Source organism: Brassica napus, chromosome C7, assembly GCF_020379485.1.
Source record: "Brassica napus cultivar Da-Ae chromosome C7, Da-Ae, whole genome shotgun sequence".
In the NCBI taxonomy this organism is placed as follows: domain Eukaryota; kingdom Viridiplantae; phylum Streptophyta; class Magnoliopsida; order Brassicales; family Brassicaceae; genus Brassica; species Brassica napus.
In genome coordinates this window covers 44,827,707-44,851,577 of record NC_063450.1, presented here as the reverse complement: position 1 = coordinate 44,851,577, position 23,871 = coordinate 44,827,707, and the positions used below count along the sequence as shown (strand labels likewise).

General features: G+C 33.0%; 2 protein-coding genes and 2 pseudogenes across 2 annotated transcripts; 2 read left to right on the top strand and 2 right to left on the bottom strand.

Moving 5' to 3' along the window:
• Nucleotides 1–3,352: 3,352 nt before the first annotated feature.
• LOC106434615 lies at nt 3,353–6,674 on the top strand (annotated as a pseudogene).
• A 57-nt stretch (nt 6,675–6,731) lies between these two features.
• On the top strand, nt 6,732–10,744 carry LOC106434616 (annotated as a pseudogene).
• Nucleotides 10,745–16,355: 5,611 nt separating this feature from the next.
• Nucleotides 16,356–17,786, bottom strand: LOC125589701 (glutathione S-transferase T3-like). Its single transcript, XM_048762011.1, has 2 exons — nt 16,981–17,786; nt 16,356–16,790 (listed from the first exon to the last, which is right to left on the bottom strand). Exons 1-2 carry the CDS (start codon nt 17,784–17,786, stop codon nt 16,751–16,753), a joined length of 846 nt encoding a protein of 281 aa, XP_048617968.1. The 3' UTR covers nt 16,356–16,750.
• A 3,674-nt stretch (nt 17,787–21,460) lies between these two features.
• On the bottom strand, nt 21,461–23,263 carry LOC106434612 (transcription factor MYB34). The gene is made up of 4 exons (XM_022712382.2): nt 23,165–23,263; nt 22,836–23,036; nt 22,589–22,718; nt 21,461–22,272 (listed from the first exon to the last, which is right to left on the bottom strand). Exons 2-4 carry the CDS (start codon nt 22,966–22,968, stop codon nt 21,588–21,590), a joined length of 948 nt encoding a protein of 315 aa, XP_022568103.1. The 5' UTR covers nt 22,969–23,036; nt 23,165–23,263; the 3' UTR covers nt 21,461–21,587.
• Nucleotides 23,264–23,871: the final 608 nt, after the last annotated feature.

The following is a 23,871-nucleotide window of genomic DNA, read 5'->3' as shown; positions in this document are numbered from 1 at the left end:
TTTATTTGACTTTTATTTTAATTATGTTTTTGAAAGCTTTCAAATCAACCATTAAACTGATGACATGTTTCTTTTTTTTTTAACCACAAAAACTAAGATAAATGTCATTTTAATTTTTTCTGTGTATAAATTAATGGAAAACTTACATTTTTGTATTTAAAGTCATTTTAAAGGAATTCAAAATATAAAAATATAAGAAAAAAATATAACATCTAAGAAAAAAATAAACATATAAGGTGTCCTCATTTTTGTATTTTAAAGTCGTTTAAAAAAATATAACATATTAAGGTTTCCTCATTTTTGTAATTTAAAGTCATTTTAAAATTCAAATATAACATATAATGAAAAACATCTAATTTTTTTATTATATGGTTAATGGGATTGTTTATTTTTTTAATAATATATAAAATTAAACAAAAATGAAGAAAGGATGCAAAAATGTTATCAAATCTTTATTATTCATAATCATTAATGGTCATATATATGTAAATCATATTAGGTAATTCTGTAGCTTTTATTTAAGGAAAGAATACACACTTCTTACATTTAAGTAATATAATGTTCTCTAGTGGACATTAAACAAATTATGACATAAAAACCTTATTTTTTCCCTCGAACACATTCTTGAAAAAAGTGAACAATATTGTTTCCACAGTAAATTATTTTGACACTTATCTTCCATATGGTTTTGAAAGCCTTCAAATCAACCATCGAATTGTTACATGTCATTTTAATGTTTTAGTCGTATACTTAAGGAAAACTTACATTTTTGTAATTTAAAGTCATTTTAAAAAAAATCAAAATATAACATATAAGAAAATTCTAACATATAAGAAAAATATATCATATAAGATGTCCTCTTTTTGTATTTTAAAGTCATTTTTTTAAAAAAAAATATAACATATAAGGTTTTCTCATTTTTGTAATTTTAAAGTCATTTTAAAAAATTCAAAATATAACATATAAGAAAAAATCTAATTTTTTATTATATGGTTAATGTGATTGTTTAATTTTTTTTTTAATAATATAATTTAAACAAAAATGAAGAAGGATGCAAAAATTGTTATCAAATCTTTTATTCATAATCATTAATTGCCATATATATGTAAATCATATTAGGTAATTCTGTAGCTTTATTTAAGGAAAGAATACACACTTCCTATATTTTGGGTTAATATAATGTTCTCTAGTGTTATATAATTATGGAATAATGTGACACCATTAGATTAAACTATACTTTATATTATATGCTTTAGAATTCTTTGAAATTAAATTTAGAATGCATTTAGAGTGCCACCTAGGATTTGAGTTTTTTTTTAATTAATACAAAATTAAGATTCTAATTTTTCAATGCTTCTCATTAATATATAGGGGATTAATATGCGGTCTTCATATATAAATAAAAACTTGCGGTCTTATTCAAGTCGTCACTAAACCGTTGCAAATGAGTTGATGGCAAGAATCCATCCGTGTAAAATGTGATATATGTTCGTCGATGTTTTTCTATAACGGAATAAAAATCTTTTTTTTTTTTGTCATATGTGAATTTTAGTTAACCACCAAAGATGAACAAGTTCAGTACATCCTATCATCCCATTCCCATTACAACAAAGATAGAATAATCAAACAAAAGGAACCTAAACATAGGCCATGAGCAGAGGCGTGCCTACGCTTTTGATTTTGAGGGCATTGGCCTCAGGCCCCTGTTAATTTTGGAGTCCCAATTTTACAGTTTATGACACAAATAAAATGATAATAGTCACCGGAAAATATGTTTTTAATTAACCAAACCTCCATTTATATTCTCATTTGTTGTCGTGAGCTTTAACTTCTGTTTTAATTAATGTTGAAAACTTTTTTGTTTATGTAGAATTTGGTTTTGTTAATAACAAAACATATAATGCTTTCCATTTAAAGCTTTTATAATTTTTTCATAAACTAGTTTCAAATTATGAAATAACAAAAACCCAGTTTTATTTGTCAACTTATATTAAATATATTATTATTATACTAATATTATTTATATTATTATTTAGTTGTTATTATTATTATCTATGTAGAATTTGGTTTTTAAAATGAATTATATTTGCCTTAGGCCCCGATTGTTCTAAGCACGGCACTGGCCACGAGATACATAAGCCGGATAGAAACCGGAGTCATTAACCGGACAAACCCAGAAGCTAAGAAACTACAACTAAAAAAGAAAACCATAACTTTAGAAACCAACTTTCACTAGAACCGATAACGGATTTAGGAAAGATCTATTCCATAGCAAATTTATAACAAATTAAATTTAAGATTTTTCTTTGTATATGCTGATAGCTAGCTAGACGGTTGGACTCAATGGTAATAGCGTAAGTTTACCATTGAGAACCCACACGCACGCACGTGTGAGAACCAACAGCGGCGGTGTCTGAGCGTGGTGGCCTTCCCGGTTGGAGGTTTGGGTGACTTGGCCGCTCATCTTCTGAGGCGGACACCGGGTAGGGCCAATCTACCGGGTTCGTGCTCCTGGGCTTAAAGCGGCCTGCTTCATTCAACGGTTGCATTAGGCAACTTTGCTTCCTCTCCCTTCAGTCAAGGCAATGCTATGTATTCGATGTTGTGCGTGATTGGGGTCTCCTCCGTTTTTTCAATTTCCGTTTTTTGTTGTTGTGTTTAGATTTAATTTTTCTGCAAATCTGCTTCTTGTGATCTTTGTAAATTCTGTCTAAATTGAAAATGGTAATAAACTTAACATTTTTACTAAAAAAAAAATAGCTTAAGTTTATAGTTGAAACTTGAAAGACATGATTCGAATCTTTGAATGTGGAATCAATCAAGAGGTTTGTCAGATGGAGGCATTTGACAAAAACATTGACTTGTCGATAGAGCATGAAGAATACTTGAATATTTTTTTAACGTATGTTTAATTATAATATTTCAATCTATCGGAAATATTACAAGTTTTTTGCCATTCAAAATACCTGATATATAGCATGAAGAGTACTTTGAACAACAATTTAATATCCCGATTTTAAAATCATAGTCTTTTTGTCCAAAAAAAAAGTTTTTCCCATTCAAACTTCAACCCGAGGAAACAAAAGTCTTTTACGTTTAAAATTCATAAATGGTCCTATCATAATAAATATATAACTACACTTTGTACTCTTATTTACAACACACGTTATATGGCTGTAGACCTTTTTTTTTCCTTTGAAAGCTTGTAAACCATATATTTGCATGGAGGAAAATACTCAGTTGACTCTTGAAAAACTGATACATTGATATGGAAAGAAAAACGTTCGATGAGTCTTCTTAACCCTTTTATACGTTCAGTATTAACGAAATATTAACCTTATATATTATAAATCTTGTGTAATATATCTCAAGATCATTCAGTAAAATGAGATTCCTCTCTTGTTCGATGATTTATCTTTTTCTTGTTTTACAACTACAAACACTTCTGGTTTCGTCTGAAAACATCATAAATGGATCTATTCCTGTCGGAGAATCTCTTACAGCTTCAGAGTCCCAACAATTCTCTAGCTCATGGCGCTCCCCTTCCGGTGACTTTGCTTTCGGGTTCCGCAAGATCCAGCCTAACCATGGTTTCACTCTCTCCATTTGGTTCGACAAGATTCCTGATAAAACCATCGTGTGGCACGCACAAGCAGTCAACACAACCACCGGTCTTGTCCCTGAGGGTTCAAAGGTTACATTAACACCAGATCGCGGTCTGGTCATCACAGACCCTCGAGGTCAACAGCATTGGATTTCTTCACTTCCTCCAGGTAGTGGCTCTGTTTCTCGAGGGCTCATAACCGACGCCGGAAACTTCCGGTTGCTGAGCAAAGATTCCGGCGAAGATTTGTGGTTGAGCTTCGATCATCCCACCGACACTCTGTTGCCTACTCAGGTGAGTCAATTTTCTCATGATAACTAACTTCAAAACCGACGGGTAGTATAATTAATAATTCAATAAAAAAAGTTAATAATTAGGGTGAGTAAAAACCTTGTGCCCCAGAGTCAAAACACTTTTGGTACGGAATTTCATTCTTTAAATAGGAATATATCTAAATACTGTTTATGAGTATGAGCGAGATTATGGAACTAATGTCCATATATAGCTTCCATGGTTTATAAGCAAACTTGAGGCAGATACTTTTGTCTAGGGTTTTCTTATTAAAATTTTGAATGATGAAAAAGAAACAATGATATATATTTTTTGTCAAATAACCATGTTATCTTTTTTTTTTAAGTTTCACATAAAACCATAGGCTGCAACTGGAATGCAGTTTTTTGGAATAAAAACTTCCAGAATGCTTGATTCATGTGCATTCCAAAAAAAAATTCACCAGTTACAACTAAAAAAGAATGCATGTGTATTCCATTTCATTCCATAACATTCCAGAAAAAAAAATAACTATCATTTGAAAAATCATTCCAAATCAAAAACGTTTTGGAATAAGTGGAATGTTGATTCCATTCCATTAAATTCCAGAAATTATAATTCATATCATTCCATATATTCCTTTTAGTTGTTACCAGTTACACCCAATAGTATTTCATACGTTATTGTAAGCATATATAGACTCGGTGATGATGCAGAGTATAGAGATTGGAAGTAATCTCTCATCTCGCCTAACGGAGACAAGTTTCAAGAAAGGAAGATTCAGGCTACATCTAGGTGACGACGGAGATCTTAAACTTCTCGTTCTCAACTCCAAGTCTCTAGCGGAAACAGATGTATACTTCTCCTACTACGAAAGCGGCACGACGGAACCTAACCCCGGGACTAGATTAGTTTTCAACCAGTCAGGCTACATGTATGTTTTACGAAGCGATAACGCAACAAGATTTGGTATCAAAGAAAACGTTCCCGTATCCTCTGGAGACGTATATCGCCGCGCCGTTCTACATTTCGACGGGGTTTTCGCTCAGTACCATCACTCCAAAGAGCAGGGGAGCAACGGGTGGGAGTTGGCTTGGGCTGTGCCGGATAATATATGTGAGAAGAGCTCCGAAGAAGCTCTTGGTAATGTAGCTTGTGGGTTTAATAGTATATGCATTTTGGGTGATGATCAGAGGCCGAAGTGTCAGTGTCCCGAGAAGTTCTCCTTGATGGATCCTAGTGACGAGTACGGTGACTGCAAACCGGATTTTGAGATGCAGACTTGTGGACCAGAGAATAACAAAACTGAAAACGTGCATGTTAATGTTTACGAGCTTATGCGTGTAGACCGCACGAACTGGCCGTACGGGGATTACCAGAGGTACAAAAACTATGATGAAGACACGTGTAGAAATGCTTGTCTTAGCGACTGTTTCTGTGCTGCTGTTGTTTACGGAAATGATCGAGTATGTTGGTTGAAGAGGTTTCCATTGTCTTTTGGACAGAGAGCACCTAATGGTAATCACGATGATCGACGTGATAGCTATACACTCATTAAGGTTTTAAAAGGCGTTGTGGATGTTCCAGTTACCAGATACAGAGGGAGAAACAGCGGCTGGTTGATCATCGCTTGTTCGGTTTTGCTTGGAACTTCAGCTCTTTTTAATTTCATATTACTTGCTCTATATAGAAGGATGAATAAGAGGAAGAAGAAACGGAGTCAAGCTAGAGATATCGGTCCCGCGACATCTACCGCAGTTGAGTTGAATCTGAGGGTCTTTACATACAGAGAGCTCGTGGTGGCTACAGGAGATTTCATGGACGAGCTTGGAAGAGGAGGTTTTGGGATCGTTTACAAAGGATTTATAACAATTAGTGGTGGTGATGAAGTTGCCGTGGCTGTCAAGAAACTAGACCGTGTTGCTCAAGAAAACGAGAAAGAGTTCAAGAATGAGGTTAGAGTGATTGGTCAGATCCATCACAAGAATCTAGTGAGGCTGATTGGCTTCTCCAACGAAGGACATAGCCGTTTGATAGTCTATGAGTTCATACCACACGGGACACTAGCCGATTTTCTCTTCAGGCGTCCGAGACCGAGCTGGGAAGATAGGAAGAGAATCGCTGTTGGGATTGCTCGCGGAATATTGTATTTACATGAAGATTGTAAAGAGCAAATCATACATTGCGACATAAAACCACAGAACATACTTCTAGATGCGTCTTACAACCCTAGAATCTCGGATTTTGGTCTAGCAAAGCTTCTGATGATGAACCAAACGCATACGCTCACCAACATCCGCGGAACAAAAGGGTATGTTGCACCTGAGTGGTTCAGGAACAGTCCCATTACATCCAAAGTAGATGTCTATAGCTACGGAGTCATGCTTTTAGAAATCGTGTGCTGCAAGAAAGCCGTCGATCTTGATGAAAGCGTGATTCTCATCGATTGGGCTTACGATTGTTTCCGAGACAGGAGGTTGGAGGATCTAATCGAAGACGATTTGGAGGCGATTGAGGACATGGAGATGGTAGAGAGATATGTGAAAATAGGGATATGGTGCATACAAGAAGAATCAGGATTGAGACCTAACATGAGAAATATTACACAGATGCTTGAAGGTGTGACTCAAGTTCGTGATCCTCCAAACCCTTGTCCTTATAGTGTATTGTCTTGTGATGAGTATCTGTCTTGTGGTCCAGTGTAATGGGTGTAAAGGAAAAATGTGTACCGTAAAGGAAAAATGTGTACCGTAAAGGGAAAATGTGAATCACAAAAATGAGTTACATTTCAAAGGATCAACATCTTGTTATTATCTTTTTTTTTTTTTTTTTTAATATATGTTATTATCTTTGATGATGCACATCATTTATTTAAAGAAGTTGCATAATACCAAATACCATATACAACAAAAAAAAAAATTGAAACACACAAATATAATACATTATTGACCTGTTAGTCTCAAGTATTTACTGGTGTTACAATAGTAAAGTTGAAAAGATCATGATTGATGTCTCTTAATTTTATATAATAGTGGTTGGTAAGAAAATACGACTTTTCCATTAACAGGATGATTAGTTTAAGCTTTGCATTTGATATCCCAACTTATATAGATAAAGATAATATCTTTTGCTATTCAGAAAACCTAGGGAAGCAAAAGTCATTTACGTTTACAATTGAGAAATGTCTTATTAAACATACAAACTACAATAACCACACACTTGTACGCAGTTTATTCCACACGTTAAAAGACTCTATAGAGTCTGAGCACATATTCAGAGCTGTATGGATAAAAAAAAGCTCAGTTGACTCTTCAAAATCTGCTCCATTGACTCTCAACCAAAAAAAACCATTCAGCAAGTCTTCCTACACTTTTTCTACGTTCAATAGTAACGACCAAATCAATTTAAAACCATATAAAAATAATAAATATAATCTCATTATTTGCTTCAGAAAAATGGGATTCATCTATATATATACATATAATCTCATGATCTTTGCCTCACCAAAATGGGATTCCTCTCGTGTTCGATAATCCATATTTTTCTTGTCCTGCAACTACAAACACTTTGTGTTATCTTGACAGTTTCATCTCAGAACATCATAAATGGATCTATTCCTGTCGGAGAATCTCTCACAGCTTCAGAGTCCCAACAATTCTCTAGCTCATGGCGTTCCCCTTCCGGTGACTTTGCTTTCGGGTTCCGCAAGATCCAACCTAACGATGGTTTCACTCTCTCCGTTTGGTTCGACAAGATTCCTGACAAAACCATCGTGTGGCATGCACAAGCAGTCAATACGACAACCGGCCTCGTCCCTGCTGGTTCGAACGTTACACTAACCGCAGATCGTGGTTTGGTTCTGACTGACCCTCGAGGTCAACAGCTCTGGAGTTCTTCACTTCCTCCAAGTAATGGCTCTGTTTCTCAAGGGCGCATAAATGACGCTGGAAACTTCGGTCTGTTAAGCGAAACAACAGAAGATTCCGGCGAGTTTTTGTGGTCTAGCTTCGCAAATCCTACCGACACTCTGTTACCTACTCAGGTACTTTAATCTTTGTTATGCAATCTCAGATATTACCTCTACCTGAATATAGCATTTGTTTTTGTCTGCGTGTTTACAAGTTAGAATGTCATTTTCCCATTAGATAAAACATGAACATATAGACTGTTTACTTTAAATAAATAAATAAAAAAAAAATATATATATATATATATAAAAGATTGTGAACTTATTAGGAATTACACAACTAAAACTTAAACAAAATAAGATTAAAACTAGAGTAATACTCCATGCATGCGTTTCAAATTGTTTTAGAAGATATCAATGCATGCATTCATTACCAATTGGTTTTGATTTTTAAAGACGTTTAATTACAATTTTACAAAACTATTATTGATATAAATAACATCTGCAACAAATAACGGGACAAAGCTTATCTCATAAACACTAGACATTAAGTTTGACACAATTCAATTACGTAAACTAATATCATAAGTCTCCTTTATACTCTCGTCGTCAAAAGCTGTATGTTAAGGATCGATGTTGAGAGTGGCGGAGCCAATTCATTGGGAGGGGGGGTCACTTGACCCACATGACTTTTATTTTGTTGGTGTTTACATAGTTAATTAGTGGTGTATAGTGGAGTATTTTAATTTATGCTACGTACGTATGACCCCCGTGATACAGATTCAGCTTCTTGTTATTGCACTTGATATGTTTGTAAAGCATAATATTTAATGTTTATATTTATATTGACCCATGTCACAAAAATTTCTCCCTCCGCCATTGGATGTTGATGATGATGCAGGGCATGGAAGTTGGAAGGAACCTCTCATCTCGCCTGACGGAGACAAGCTTCAGCAAAGGAAGATACAGACTACATCTAGGTAACGATGGAGATCTACGGCTTCTCACTCTCAACCCCGAGACGCTTTTAGAATCCGATATAAACTTTGCGTACTACGCAAGTAACACAAAGAATCAAACCCCGGGACTCAGCTAGTTTTCAACGAGTCAGGCTACATGTATATTCTTCAAAGGAACAACTCGAGATTCTATCTCAAAGAAGACGTTCCCGTATCTTCTAAAGACTTCTACCACCGTGCTGTTCTACATTTCGACGGTGTTTTTGCTCAGTACTACCATCCCAAGGGAGGAGATGGTGGGTGGAGATGGGCTTGGTCTCAGCCTGAGAATATATGCGCAAAAGGCTTTGGAACGGACCTTGCTGCTAACGAGGTTGGGAACTTGGCTTGTGGGTTTAATAATATATGCAGTTTAGGAGATAACCAAAGGCCAAGATGTCAATGTCCTGAGAGGTTTGTGTTGAGTGATCCTAGTGATAGCTATGGTGATTGCAAGCCAGATTTTGAGATGCATAGTTGTGGAGCGAAGAGTAACCAAACTGATGTAAGTCTCTACGAGTTTGTTACTTTGGAGAAGACTAATTGGCCGTCTGGTGATTACAAGAAGTACTCAAACTACGATGAAGAAAGATGTAAAGCTTCTTGTCTTAACGACTGTTTCTGTGCTGCGGTTGTTTTCAGAACAATTTGTTGGAAGAAGAAGTTTCCCTTGTCTTATGGTCACAGATCTCCGACCGGTGGAAGCGATACTTTCATTAAGGTTCGAAAACTCACTGCGGGTGTTCCAAATACTGGACGAAGAGGCAAAGGCCGTGACTGGTTGATCATCACTTGTTCTGTTCTGCTTGGAACTTCAGCTTTGGTGAACTTCATATTGCTTTATATGAACAGAAACAAGAAGAGGATGGCGAAAAAACCGAACCAAAGAAGATATAGTGGTGCTGCTACGGCTACTGACTTGAATCTGAGAGTCTTTACGTACAGAGATCTCGTGGTGGCTACAGGAGATTTCGTGGAAGAGCTCGGAAGAGGAGCGTTCGGGATCGTGTACAAAGGAGTTTTAAAAGTTTCAGGTGATTCTGAAGTCAACGTGGCTGTCAAGAAACTAGACCGTGTTGCGCAAGAAAGCGAGAAAGAGTTCAAGAATGAGGTCAAAGTGATTGGTCAGATCCACCACAAGAACCTAGTGAAGCTAATTGGCTTCTGCGACGAAGGGCAGAGCCGTTTGATCGTTTACGAGCTCTTACCTAATGGGACGTTAGCCGGTTTTCTCTTCAGGCGTCCAAGACCTAGCTGGGAAGATAGAAGGAGAATCGCGGTTGAGGTTGCACGTGGGATCTTGTATCTACACGAAGAGTGCAGCGAGCAGATCATACATTGCGATATAAAACCGCAGAACATTCTTCTAGACGAGCATAACAATCCTCGGATCTCGGATTTTGGTTTAGCCAAGCTTCTGATGATAAACCAAACGCATACGCTCACCAACATCCGCGGAACAAAGGGTTATGTGGCGACAGAGTGGTTCAGGAACAGTCCCATTACATCCAAAGTCGATGTCTATAGCTACGGAGTCATGCTTTTGGAAATCGTGTGCTGCAAGAAAGCTGTTGATCTAGAGGATAATGTGATTCTTATAGATTGGGCGTACGACTGTTTCCGACAAAGGAGGTTGAAAGATCTAATCAAAGAAGATTTAGAGGCATTAGACAATATGGACTTGGTGGAGAGATATGTGAAAATAGGGATATGGTGTATACAAGAAGAGCCAGGGAAGAGGCCTAACATGAGAAACGTAACACAGATGCTTGAAGGCGTGGCTCAAGTTAATGATCCTCCAAACCCTTCTCCCTATAATACGTTCACCTGTGCTGAGTCTATGTCTAATTAATCTTCCTGTGTCACGTGTTTGATTTATTTGTGTTGCGTAGTTAGAGACTTTGTATCAACGACTTTTATACTTTGTAATTAGACCCTTCCAACGTTAATCATATGTCAAACATACATCAACGACTTCTATAAACCACACTATAGTTTAACATCAAACACGTTTAATCATGTTTAATTATTAATATCATATCTGTTCCCAAAGAAAAATAAATATCTCAAAGATTGATTTGATTATTTTTTGAACTGTTTAATATCTCAAACAAGTGAGCTGCACTTCTATTTAATACTAATTAGTTTGAACTGCTTTATAGGTTCTGAATATCATGCGGAGCTGAGTTGAACTGAATATCATGTGGAGCTGAGTTGAAGCAGAAAAGCTAGTATCGTTGATTTGATTATTCTTTTAATTTGCCGAATAAATTGATGTAGTCATGATTCATATTCATATTAATACCAGTTTATTAGAAAAGGAATCTCTTACCACAAAATTCTAAAACGTGAACATTATCATAACAAGTTTGAGCACCTTTTTTTTTAACTGGCCTTTGAGCACGATTTATTTGTCAGATGATGATGATATATTAATGCATAATACGAAATTACTTTTTAGCAGCAAACATCAATTTCATTTTACTTTTTTTTTTTTTGACATCCAGATGATATGATGATAATATTAATTAATCTATACTATTATTTATGAATTTATTTAGCTTATTTATGATGATTTCCATGATTTTAGGTAATTTTGTTTATTTGTCATGTTTTAATTAGGTTTAAGCTGAGTCATTAATTTATAATAGTTTTTAGTTGAGTCCATAATTTATTAATTTAAATAATATAACTATAAAATATGTAATTAGATATATAATTATTTTGATTTTGCTTATTTGTCATGTTTTCCATGATTTTAGTCAATTTTGTTTATTTGTCATGTTTTTATTAGGTTTTAACTTAGTCATGGAACACAGGTACGCCAATTTGACTATTAATAAATTAATGACTCAGCTTATAGTATAATTAATAAATTTTTATGTTAATATATATATTTATCATGATATTTAAGATAATTAATAAACATTAACTTATTTTACCGATATATATACTATAATTTTTAAAACATATTTTAATATAGAGTTATCATGGAAATCACGACAAATAAGCTAAATCATTTCCTAAGTAATAGTATAGATAAAATTGACTTTTCTAAATACAGTTTTAGAATCTGTCATATTGCAACATGCCAACATATTATACTTTATCTTTTACAAAAAAAAACATATTATACTTTTTCTCTTGAAGATGTGAGTTAACATAAGCATACAATGTATATAAATGGAATTAAATTAAAAGATGTAATAACATCTAACTGTTGTTTTAAAATACGATTTAAGGAATATATGCTTTTCATTGTAAAAACATAAATGAAATCATCCTACTCATATCAAATCGCGTTGTCGTCTAAAACAAACTATAAGAATACAAGATTACACGATCCTATACATCTTCTAACCACTACAATGTATTAAATATACTTCATTAGTTATTATTCGACAGAAAGAACGAGGGACTTTATATACCTAATCAAGTGGGAGACATAAAAGTATGATATCAAAATCAGATCAAGAATCAAAATAATTGAGATACCAATAGTGTATGTTTTGTTTTTTCATCAAATAATATTATTTCCAAATATCATTTATACGCTTCAGCAATATTATAAGGGATAATTTCAAATTTACCACAAGTTTTGTACTGCAATTCATGTTTACTTTCATTAAAAAGACATCTTCACAAATACTTTTTTTATTAAAGAGGCAAAAAATCATTATATCATTGCTTTATATGTATATATAAATATAAGTAATTATTTTTTTAAAGTAAATTTTCTTTTTATAATTCTTGAATTATACGTTTTGAAATTCAAACTTTTTTATTAAAAAAAATACTTTTGATTTTTTTTAAAATATTTTCGATTTTTTTGTTTTTTTCCAATTTTGTTTTGAAATTTGAAAATTATTTTTAAATCTAATTTTTAATTTTTTTTTAAAAAAAATCAGTATTTACTTATATATTTATTAAAATCTTAAATCTCACATTCCAAAACTCCACTCTCCATAACCTCACCCCTCAAAATCTAAACCATAAGTTTAGATTAATTAACCCTAAATTTTATAAGTTTCTATTTACGTCTTTAAGAAATAAGGTTAAATGTGGTTAATATAGACAGTATTAGAAACGTGCTAGTGTAGGCAATTTCGTATATTATAAACTAACCTTGAATGTGTACAGAATTACATCATACTATTCATTTTTTATCAACGATCATGCCATTCATTTGTTATGTTAATTAGTTTTATTTCATATTTAAATTTTCTAAAATCTTCCCATACATCTTTCATAGTGACATAGTGTGCTGTAATATCATACTACACTTGAAAAATAATTTTTACTAAAATGGTAACAGAAATACTTAAAAGGTGCAAATTATTTTTTTTTAATTTGATTAAAAATAATGATTACTAGGATAAAACTTGCGGCTTGCGCATGGTGAATTTATATGAAAATTATTTAAGAAATATTGAATGGAAAAATAAAATTTATATTTTTGACCCAATTAATATTTTTTTGCCATTAAACAATTTTTTAATTTTTTTTTTGTTAATTACATAATTTGTTTACTAATGAGCTGATTCCATTAAAAAAAATATTTTAGGTCAAAAAATTACTTATCGCATAAGAACCTAACGTTTAGGCTTAAGAATCTCAGGTCTACTATTTGGTTACAATGAAACTATGTCATCTCGGTTTTATATCATGATTTAGCAATTTAAAAGTTAATTATGGTTATGAGAAGTTTACGTTCACGTGCCAATCTTATATATCTTCAATATTTTTCTCATTTTTGTTTTGTTTTTTCATTTTGGTTATTGCTCGATACAAATATTGATTTTTTATTTTATTTTCATTTCGTTATTTTGTTTTGGCCTCAAATTTAGAAAATGTTTAAGATTTAAAATTATAAAAAAGATACATATTTAGGTTAAGATCAGCGCCTTGTGCAAAATAAATATTTTATATTTTATATTTATTACTTATTTTATATTTTTCTGCATATTATGAAATAATAAAATAATTATTATATATTAACTAACTAAGAAATCAATTACTATTATGTAATCAATTGACGTGTACATATAAATCAAACGACCACTCTTGTTTCCTCACAATCATTTTAGGGTAAATAATTCAAAACAATTAATTTTATCTATCGTATATGATATAGTTTTAAATTTAAATGATATTAATATATATATATATAGTATACTTTTAATATGGATATTTATTAAATGAGGTTTCTAGTCATATGATTTTATGATTATTTGCATATTTGTGTAACAAAATATTTCACCAATGATTTTTTTTAATGTGAAATGTTTAGTGGTTTCAATAATTTATAATCTTTTTTAAAAAAATGAAGATTTCAAAATCAAAATATTAACTTTTCAATATATATATTAACATAAACACCTATAAAAATAAAAAAAAATTATTCATATGATTTTATAATCATTGTATCATATTATAGAAAAAAAATTAAACCTTGATCACAAAAATTTATGTGAGACTTTTAACAGTTTTAGTAATTTATACTCGTTTTGAAAAATTCAAAATACAGCATCTACAAATAAAAATCTAAATTTTTATTATATGATTAATGTAATTGTGTAATTTATTTTAATAATAAATAATTAAAAAAATGATAGAAAGTATATAGATTGTTAGCAAATCTTTATTATTTAAAATCATTAATTGACATATATATTTTAATCACATTAGGTTATTTCGTAGCTTTTATTTAAGGAAAGAGTATATAACAATTTCAATTTTATAAATGAATGGTTCATAATGGACATACTATACAATATAACATTTTCTAACAATTTAATTTTGGACCAACAAAATTTTCAATTGATTTTCAAGCCGCCGTGTAAGCAAAATTAGTATTTCAATTACGTGTCAACTCAGCATAATATTTTATTAATTAGTACAAATTACATGTTATAATTTTTTAAATGTTTCAGTATTAATATATATGGGACTAGAAATAATAGACAGTGACTTTTCTCAATCTTGATTTACTAACTAACAATTTGTCTTTTCCTTACATAAAAAAAATGCATTAAACACGCGCTGTAAAAAGGAACAAGTGGCAATGGGCCTTATACGCATCACGTCCGGCTATGAGCAAAACAAGAATTCAGACTACCGGAAACTTGTTAAAGTCTTTGAACTTTTGAATTTTCTAAATATAAATTTTAATAAAGTTTATAAAATTACATTTTGAAAATTTTGTAAGTATTTTTCTAATGTTTGAAATGTTGTTATTCTCTACATACATTGTCCCGATTTTTTTTTAAAATCGAAGTGGTTTTTGGTAATATAAATGTGTACCAGGCATTTAGCAAAAATTTAACCATAAGTTTTATTTAAAACTTATGGTCCAGCGGTAGTAGACGGGTTCTGGATGCTAACACATTATGGATTTAATTATCTTCTTGCAGAAATTAAATCACATTGTTCTGTTCACAAGAGCTGCAGATCCGTCCGCATGAATACTCGCAAGATAACCTGTTGTAGACTGCACTTTCTATCCAGAATTTACACTTTCTATCCAGAAATTAGGTCTGGTTCTTTAATAGACATGAGTTTAATCCTTTATTTGAAAAAATATCATGTACAACATTATCATAATAACTTTCATCGTCAACCACTGCCATAAAATTAGATACCTAAATTCTAAATCATAAAACTAAACTTTACAAAGTTTTTTTAACAAAAAAAAACATTACATAGTTTTCAAACCTACATAAATAGTAACAGCGTAAGTGAAGGTGATAACTTAGAGAGTACGAACAAACAATAAAGGTAAGAGACCAAAAATAATAAATAGCTCATTGGGCATTTGGGAGTTGTTGGGAGTCTTGGGACAAATTAGATTATCGAAAGAAGTCACCTACCCCAATTTCTTGAGATGATTAAATTGACATATTATATGATAAAATTGCACCTTTCAGATTATGATGGATGGTAAAATGTATCCTTGTGCTCAAAGGATGATATATGAAAGCCAGTTCAAAAAATAAAGAGGATGATATATATGGTCAACTTGATATATGCTGGAGGATTGGGATGGGTAGAGAGTTTAATAACTATTTATAGTATTTAGTTTGGTACACCAGTGTTTGGGGTAGGTCTGGAACGGATCGGGTATCCTGGCAATTTTAAGGTATCCGGATCCGGATCCTTATCTGGCGGATCCATAATTTTACTATCTTTATCCGGATCAGGGGTTCTCGGATATCCGGGTGTCAGATATCTTTTTAAAAATTGTAATATCCGGCGGATATCCGGATCCGGATTTGGATCTTTAAATTAAATAAAAAATAATATTAATATATATAAAATATTAAAAATAATTTAAAAATAAAAATATATAAAATGTTTTTAATTATTTCTATGTTTACAAAATTTACATAAATTTTATATATACTATTATAAAAATGAAAATATATTAACTAAAATTAATTTTTATATATAGATATTACTATTTTTGAAATAGTTATTAATAAAACTTACGAATCCGGATATTCGGACTAAAAATTAAGATATGCGGATCCGGATCCAACATTTTACTATCCGGATCCGGATTCCGGATTCGGCCCTTCCGGATATCCGGATTTTCGGATCGGATCTGGATCGAATCTCGGATCGAATCCGAATCTCGGATAAAAGTCTCAGGCCTAGTTTGGGGGTGATAAAACAAAACTTACGATTTGCTAGAATCGATTAAACATTTGATTATCTGGCCAGACACTGATAAATGGATTATATATACTTTGATATTCAATTAACTTTGGCTAGATGTCCGGTTTTATGGATATAATAATTTTCAAAGTTAGAATGATGAAAGTGCATAGGAGAACGAGATACATAGTTTAAACAACAATGACTACTACTTATACTACATTAACGTGAAACATAAGCACCCGTGACAATCTTCACATGCTAGAAAAACAGAAGCACCCGTGACTTTGAGTTCTTCACAGCCCGTGACAATCTTCACCCGTGCATTGCAACACCCGTGACCCTACTGCTGAACCTGAAAGAGTACACACATAGTTATTACTTTTGCTCAACACATTAAACTGAAAGAAAGACAAGAGTTATTACTTTTCCTCCACACATAGGTTCAATACAGCTAACTATGCAATCAAACAACATGTAACTACTCGACACATAGGTTGAATACGAACGCTAACTATGCAACCTAACCTCATAACATCTCAGACCTGAGTTTGAGCTTAAGAGATGTTTCCATCTCAGTGAGTGGGTCTTTTTTGCTAAGTAGACGTTCAAGCAACTTCTGCTTTGACACTTTTGACTTCATCTCCATTATGGCCTGAATCTGTGACAACGACTCTTCTTTACCATTCTTCTTCTTCTTAGCAGCAGCTTTAGAAGCCTTGATCCCCATAGGTCTACCCTCTGGTTCTCCCACTTCTTCTTCTATATCAACTTGTTTCCGCTTTTCATTCCCACCGTCCTTACCCACATAGGTGGAGGCCCATTTCTGGTCATGCCTCAACTCCCTCCATGCATGTTCCATGACAAACTTGGTCCCGTGACGATTGAAGAAGTACTCTAGAGCAGCTTTCGTCACGTCATCATCATTTTGACCACTTCTCTGCTCCCACAGAGCCGCGTCATATGATCCAACGAACTTGCTGACTTGCTCGTTAATCCTAGCCCACCTCTGCTTGCACTGATTCAGCTCTCTAGGTGTTGCTCCCACCAGTTGCGGGCAGTTGTTGTAGTAGTCGACAATCCTCTTCCAGAAGCGACCAGCTTTCTGGTCATTGCTCACCACCGCATCCTTACTGGTGTTAAGCCAAGCACCAATAAGGATTTTGTCCTCCCTCGGGGACCATTTCCTCCTCTCCTTGGCACTAGTGCCGAAAGCAGAGTTGAGAGGAGACTCGAGAACTGACTCATCAGGACCTTGGGTACCGAACCAATAAGGTTCGGGTGATTCAAGGTCCACTGTAGTCTGAGATTGACTAAAGCTGAGGTTTACATAACTAGTTTGTTTATCCATGTTTAGAGATTGCTCTGTGTTACTCTAATAGCAACACAGATAGTTAAATAGGCAAGATTAAACTAACAAACATTAAAAGCCAATTAAAACCGAGCAGTGAGGAAGGTAGAAAGCTAACTACTTGCATTAAACACCAATCAAATCACGGTAACAGCCATTTAAAACAATCAAATCTATGGCGGTATGAAGATAGAAACCAAACTAAATAGGTTCTACTTAACTAGCAATTACCACCAATGCAGAGAAACCAAACAACTAGCTTCTACTAAACTAGAACCAATTTATGAGGTATACAAATACAAATACAAATACAAATACACTACTATTCGTTTATAGTTATTAGAAAAGAGACTAGGCAGTTGTGGTATCGTACCTAAAGAGAGACTCGAGCTTCTCGACACTCTCGTTTACATCTTTGAAGCTCTTCCTGCATAAACATTAGATCAAATTGTCATAAGTTTTACAAAATATCATGAAGAACAAACAAAAACTCAAGAGAGATACGTACCATTGACAAACATAAGCGCCAAACCTAGAAAAACCAATACGGAGACCATTACACAAACTTCCAACGCATAGCCATTTGTAGACTCTTTGTTCTTCTTGAGCTCACAGACGGTCTTCTCGAAACCTTGCTCCTTAAGCAGCCTGAGTTCTCTCTGAACCTCAAACACCTCCTCCGTGACTGCCACATCCCACCATTTCCATATGTGGCAGCCCCCATCATCTCTATTCTCGCACGTGTAGTACAACCTCCCTGGATTTTTTCGCGTGTAAGATGTTGCAATAGCAGCCTCACTGCTACAGTAACATCTCGTTGGGATGCCATCATCAGCCTCAGGTGGGTTGCGAACCGGCTCGCCAACAGAGAAACTACTATGTCCTTCATCCGCGTAAAGAGCAGCCTCTGCTTCAAGAAGGTACGTCATGTCGAACTCATCTGACGAAGACGGCTGGCTGTACGAATAGTCTTGTCCCATGATTGGTTAAACCTGAAAGAAAACCAAGATTTTTAGTAACGAAGATGATATAAACAACAACAACCACAAATCTTTAGAAACGAGCACGGATTGAGCAAACCGTAAGCAAACATGAATCACATATAAACCGTAATCTAACACAAATAAGAACATCAAAGAATATTGTAATTGAACGAGAATATCCGCAAATCGTTTCAAAACAAAATAGATTGAAAACCCTAAATCAAGTGAAAACCCCAAATCGATTGAAACCCTAATTTTAAAAGACAAATCGATTGAATCTTCACAACCTAACCCTAATTTGAGGAGAAAACAACAAAGAAAACAAAATCTTGACGCATAAATCTACAAAATCACCCTACGATTTACCTTCTTTTCGGGATGGATCGAATCGCCTTTGATATCGCCTTCACTCGAGACGTTTTTTTTTCCTCGCCTTTGGTCGAAAATGAATAATTTTTTTTTGATACGTATGAATGACAAAGCCGACGGACGAACCAAAACGTGCCACGTCTCTAAGGATCAACTCCGTTAAATCCTTATTTACGGATTGATCCTTGGATTATTTCGGTTAAATAATATTTCTTTATTCCGATAACCATCGGATTTGGCGCTAAGGATCCATTAAGGATCAGCGTTGCGGCTGGTCTTAGTGCCGTAGTAATATATATCTATATATATATTTGTGTGTAAAAAATCGACAAAGATTACGCATTCACGTGAATCTGCCCCCAAAAAGTAGTCATAGTAGACGATCACGTTAACTTTCTGTCATATAAGAATATTATATACGGCACGTGAGGATTCACGTTTTGGGCAGTATGCTAGTCTAGCAGAAGAATTAAAATAATAAGTTCAGCATTTCAAATTTTTTTCAATTATTGATTTGAGTAAGTCAGATATCTTTACAGTAAATTTTCATTTTCGAATATAAAAATATTACCAATAATTATACTCCTTTCATTTTATTTTAGTTATCATTTTAGATTTAGAAACATAAATTTAAAAAATATTTAATTTTGCATATTTTCAAAATAAAAACATTATTATCTATACATATAACCATATTTCAAACAATAGAAAAATAAACTAGAAAATATTATTAATAAATTTTGCATTAAAAAAATTCTAAAACGATACTTATATTGAAAAACAAAAATTTTACTATACAAAACAATTAAACTGAAACGGAAAGCGTAAGAGTTTAATCAAGCCGTACTTACCTTGTGAAAAATAATCAATAGCCTAAGAGGTCACAAATATTTGGGGCCCTTGATTTGATAATACAAGTAATTTTGAAAATTTTATATCAAATATATTATTATTCAGCTTCTTATTTCGTCCATTTTCATAATAATCCATTAAACAAGGGTCGACATTTTTAACCAAACAATTGAGAGAAATGATAGGGCCATGTAATTACTTTTGTCCCCTGATGGTAGGTGTTTAAGATGTAGGTGAAATGATAGCAGCTCAAAACAACAACCGGTTGTGGCAAACACAATTCTAAGAACATCTTACACGTTTTTTTCAAAATGAAATAAGTTTACTCTATTTTAGATTAAAATCGAATAATCAACAAAAATAGATGTATTAAAGCATTTTCAATGTATTACTTTTTATTCTTAAAAATTGAGTAACTCTATAATGAAGTTGAATTTTACTATATTCTATTTTATTTTAAATTAAATGAACAAAAAATAAATATATTACTCCATTTATAGAGTAAACTCATTTACTGCATTATAGAATAGAAATAAAATAGGATTAGAGCATTTATTACTTTAAACTTCATTTTAGAATTAAAAAAAAAAAATGGGGTTGGAGATGTTCTTACTCTATTTATAGAGTAAACTCATTTTTATTTTATTAGAGCATCTCTCTTTTCACTTTATATTTTACTCTAAAATAGAGTTTGGTGTAAAAAAAATACTTCAACATCATTTCATTTTCATTCCATATAAAGAATAAAGATGGATTTACTTTATAAATGAAACAATATTTTTTTTGTTGATTACTTTATGTTCTACTCCAAAATGGAGCATTTTAGAGTAGTACCAACTTCATTATGAACTAATTCCATTTTATATTTTACAATTTGTGCATTTCTTGTTTGAAACTTCATTTTGAAGTGAAAAATAAATATAATTGGAAAGGTTCTAATAGTTGGTATATTTCTCATTATTGTTACAACTCTACCATCGATGTATAGGCTAAAAGAGCAATTAGCCATGAAAACTGGTGATAATTGGTTAAAATTTCTTATTCTATTATTTTTATCATTCATAATATTTTTTAAAATGTGTTTTTATATTTTTTTAAAAAGTTTGGCTATATTTAACTGGCATATTAAAAATATGATTAAAATGTGTCTGATCTACTAAATTAGTTCTTTAGTATTTTAGACAGAAAAGTTTACGTGGTTCAATTTTATCTGCTAACAAGAATTCAGATATTCTACTACTCTTCTGATCAAAACTATTTATCTAAACTAGTTATTCAATGTTTTGTGAGATTGTTTGACATGTTTTTATATAGCATTGTTTTCATGTTTCTACATTGGATTATTAATCATCTGCAAGGGACCTATTAATTCTTTAGTTGCATCTCGTAAACAATAAAATCAATGTATATTTTCATATAATTAAAAAATCTTGAAGTTTTATAGAATGTTTAAATAGGTTTTGTAAACAATTAACGAGAAATAATTATTTTATTATTATTTTATTACGACAGATCATATTATTCCCGCCTCGTGGGCCATACATCCATTACAGAAGTCGATCAAGAAAACCAACGTGTAATTGATTTTGCTTTAGATTCAGACAAAGACACCAATCTTGGAATCTAACGAGCTTACAAACTTCTCCAAATCCAAATCATCATCTTTGTTCCAAGAATCAAGAAAGTCCATATCATCAGTTACGTTAACCTCGGGCGAGTCTTTGATATCTCCAAGGTCGGCACCGCCGTAGCTTAAAATATCCTTTAACTCCTCCATAAGGCCAACATTATCGACGTTGGTATACATACCGGAGATCTCGTCGTTACTAAAGAACTCAGTGAAACCATCTGAGAAAGAACAGTTGTCGGAGAAACCGGGAGAGGTCGACGTGTTGTTCTGAATCGATATGAAACCGCTTGACGCTGCCGCCATTTGGTTGAGCAGCGTGGAGGTCGAATTCTTGGTCGGAGAATCGACGTCGCCGGAACTTTGTGAAACGTCTGCGATGTTTGTGGAGTTTCCTATGATGATTCCGGTTAGTAGATCCCGGTTTGAATCGACCGAGTATTTGCTTGCAACGCGGTTAAGAAGCCTTGCGGAACCGGATGAACCGAGTTTATGGTGTTTTGGTTCTGAACCGGTTTGATCGGTTGAATTGATCGGTTTGTGAGCGGTTGGATCGATACCTTTTTGTTTTAAACGCTTCTTGAGATTCGTGTTCCAATAATTCTTAATCTCATTGTCAGTTCGTCCCGCCAAACATGTTGCTATTGCGGCCCACCTTCAATAATCAGCACCAGGTGAAATTATTATATTGCCCAAAACAGAAAACAAATAGATTGAGTAATTTATCCCAAAAACAATTGAATACCCTTATAAAGCTATGCGGAAACAGTAAACTTAAAAGATTTGTTTAAGTACATAAATACTTTTCAAGTTAGTTTGAAATTCTGAACACTATGTTGAGAATGAATCCATATTATAATACAATATGTACTCAAGGTGACATCTAGGAAAAAAAACACCATTAAAATTTAAAAGTACTAAATGATGAATTATATAATACAAAAAGTAATAAATAAGGAAAAGATTCTTACTTGTTACCCTTAAGAGCATGAAGTTTGATAATAGTGTCTTCTTCTTCGGGAGTAAACTCTCCTCTCTTAATATCGGGTCTTAGATAGTTAGCCCATCTCAGCCTACAACTCTTCCCACATCTCTTCAATCCTACATACATATTGTACATACATTGTAAAAAATAAGAGAAAAATAGCTGTTAATTAATTATTAATATTCTTAATGACTCAACGTTATATATGATAAGGAAAAATAAGAAAGAATTACCAGCTTTTTCCGGGAGAGTACGCCATCCACCTTCACCATGTAGTTGAAGATAAGCAGTGAGCTTTTGATCTTCCTCGGGAGTCCAAGCTCCTTTCTTTATTCCTTCTTCTTTGCAGCATGGTGTTCTCACCATCTCTGATTCTTCTTCTTACTGATTCTTGCTTTTATTTATTTATTTGATATAAAACCTTAGCTAGAGACCTATGAAAGGAAGAAACTTTTTAAACCGCTTAAGTGAAATTAACAAGAAAAGAGATTAGAAAAAATGACTAAGAGAATTTAATAGAACGCTTGATCAAAACCAAAAGACACTTGAAGATTGTGCTCACTGAGACACTCTTTTGACGAGGAACACGTGAACGTGTTATCATTATATATCGGATTCTTAAAATAAGAACAAACGGTGTTCTTTTACTCTCTCTTCTTCTCTTTCGTACAGATTAGAGTATAGAGAGATTCTCTTATATAGGTAAATTACGAGATAGAGAAAAGGAGACACACGTAAATATATGATTAAAACGTAATTGACATAAGGGGAAATAAAAATACTCCAATAACTTTGTAAAGGAATGGTTGCGATAGCACGTTTTTAATATTTTCTTTGCTTAGACCACCGAGTCATCGTAGTGCAATGCTAGGTGTGCCATGGTCACACGGAATTGCATCCATGAGTTCTGACACTCTTCTAATTCTCATGCCCGTATTAGTTTGTTTCTTCAGAAAAAGGAACATTGAGATTCGTGTAAAAGATTGTATTGATACTTTGGAGATACAATACAATAAATCTATTACATTCATCGAATGAATAAAACTATTATCATTAAAAACTATTCAATACAATACAAGAAAGGTGTGCAACTAAACTATTCACACTAGTAAAAAATATCAGCCACGTTATTCTTCGTAGCTATAGTCTAAATTTCGTAGCTATATAGAAAAAAAAACTAAAAAATGCTACGACAAATCGTAGCTATACCATTGTAGCCAAAATCAATCGTATCAAATCTCGTAGCAAGTTGTCACAGCGTTGCTACGA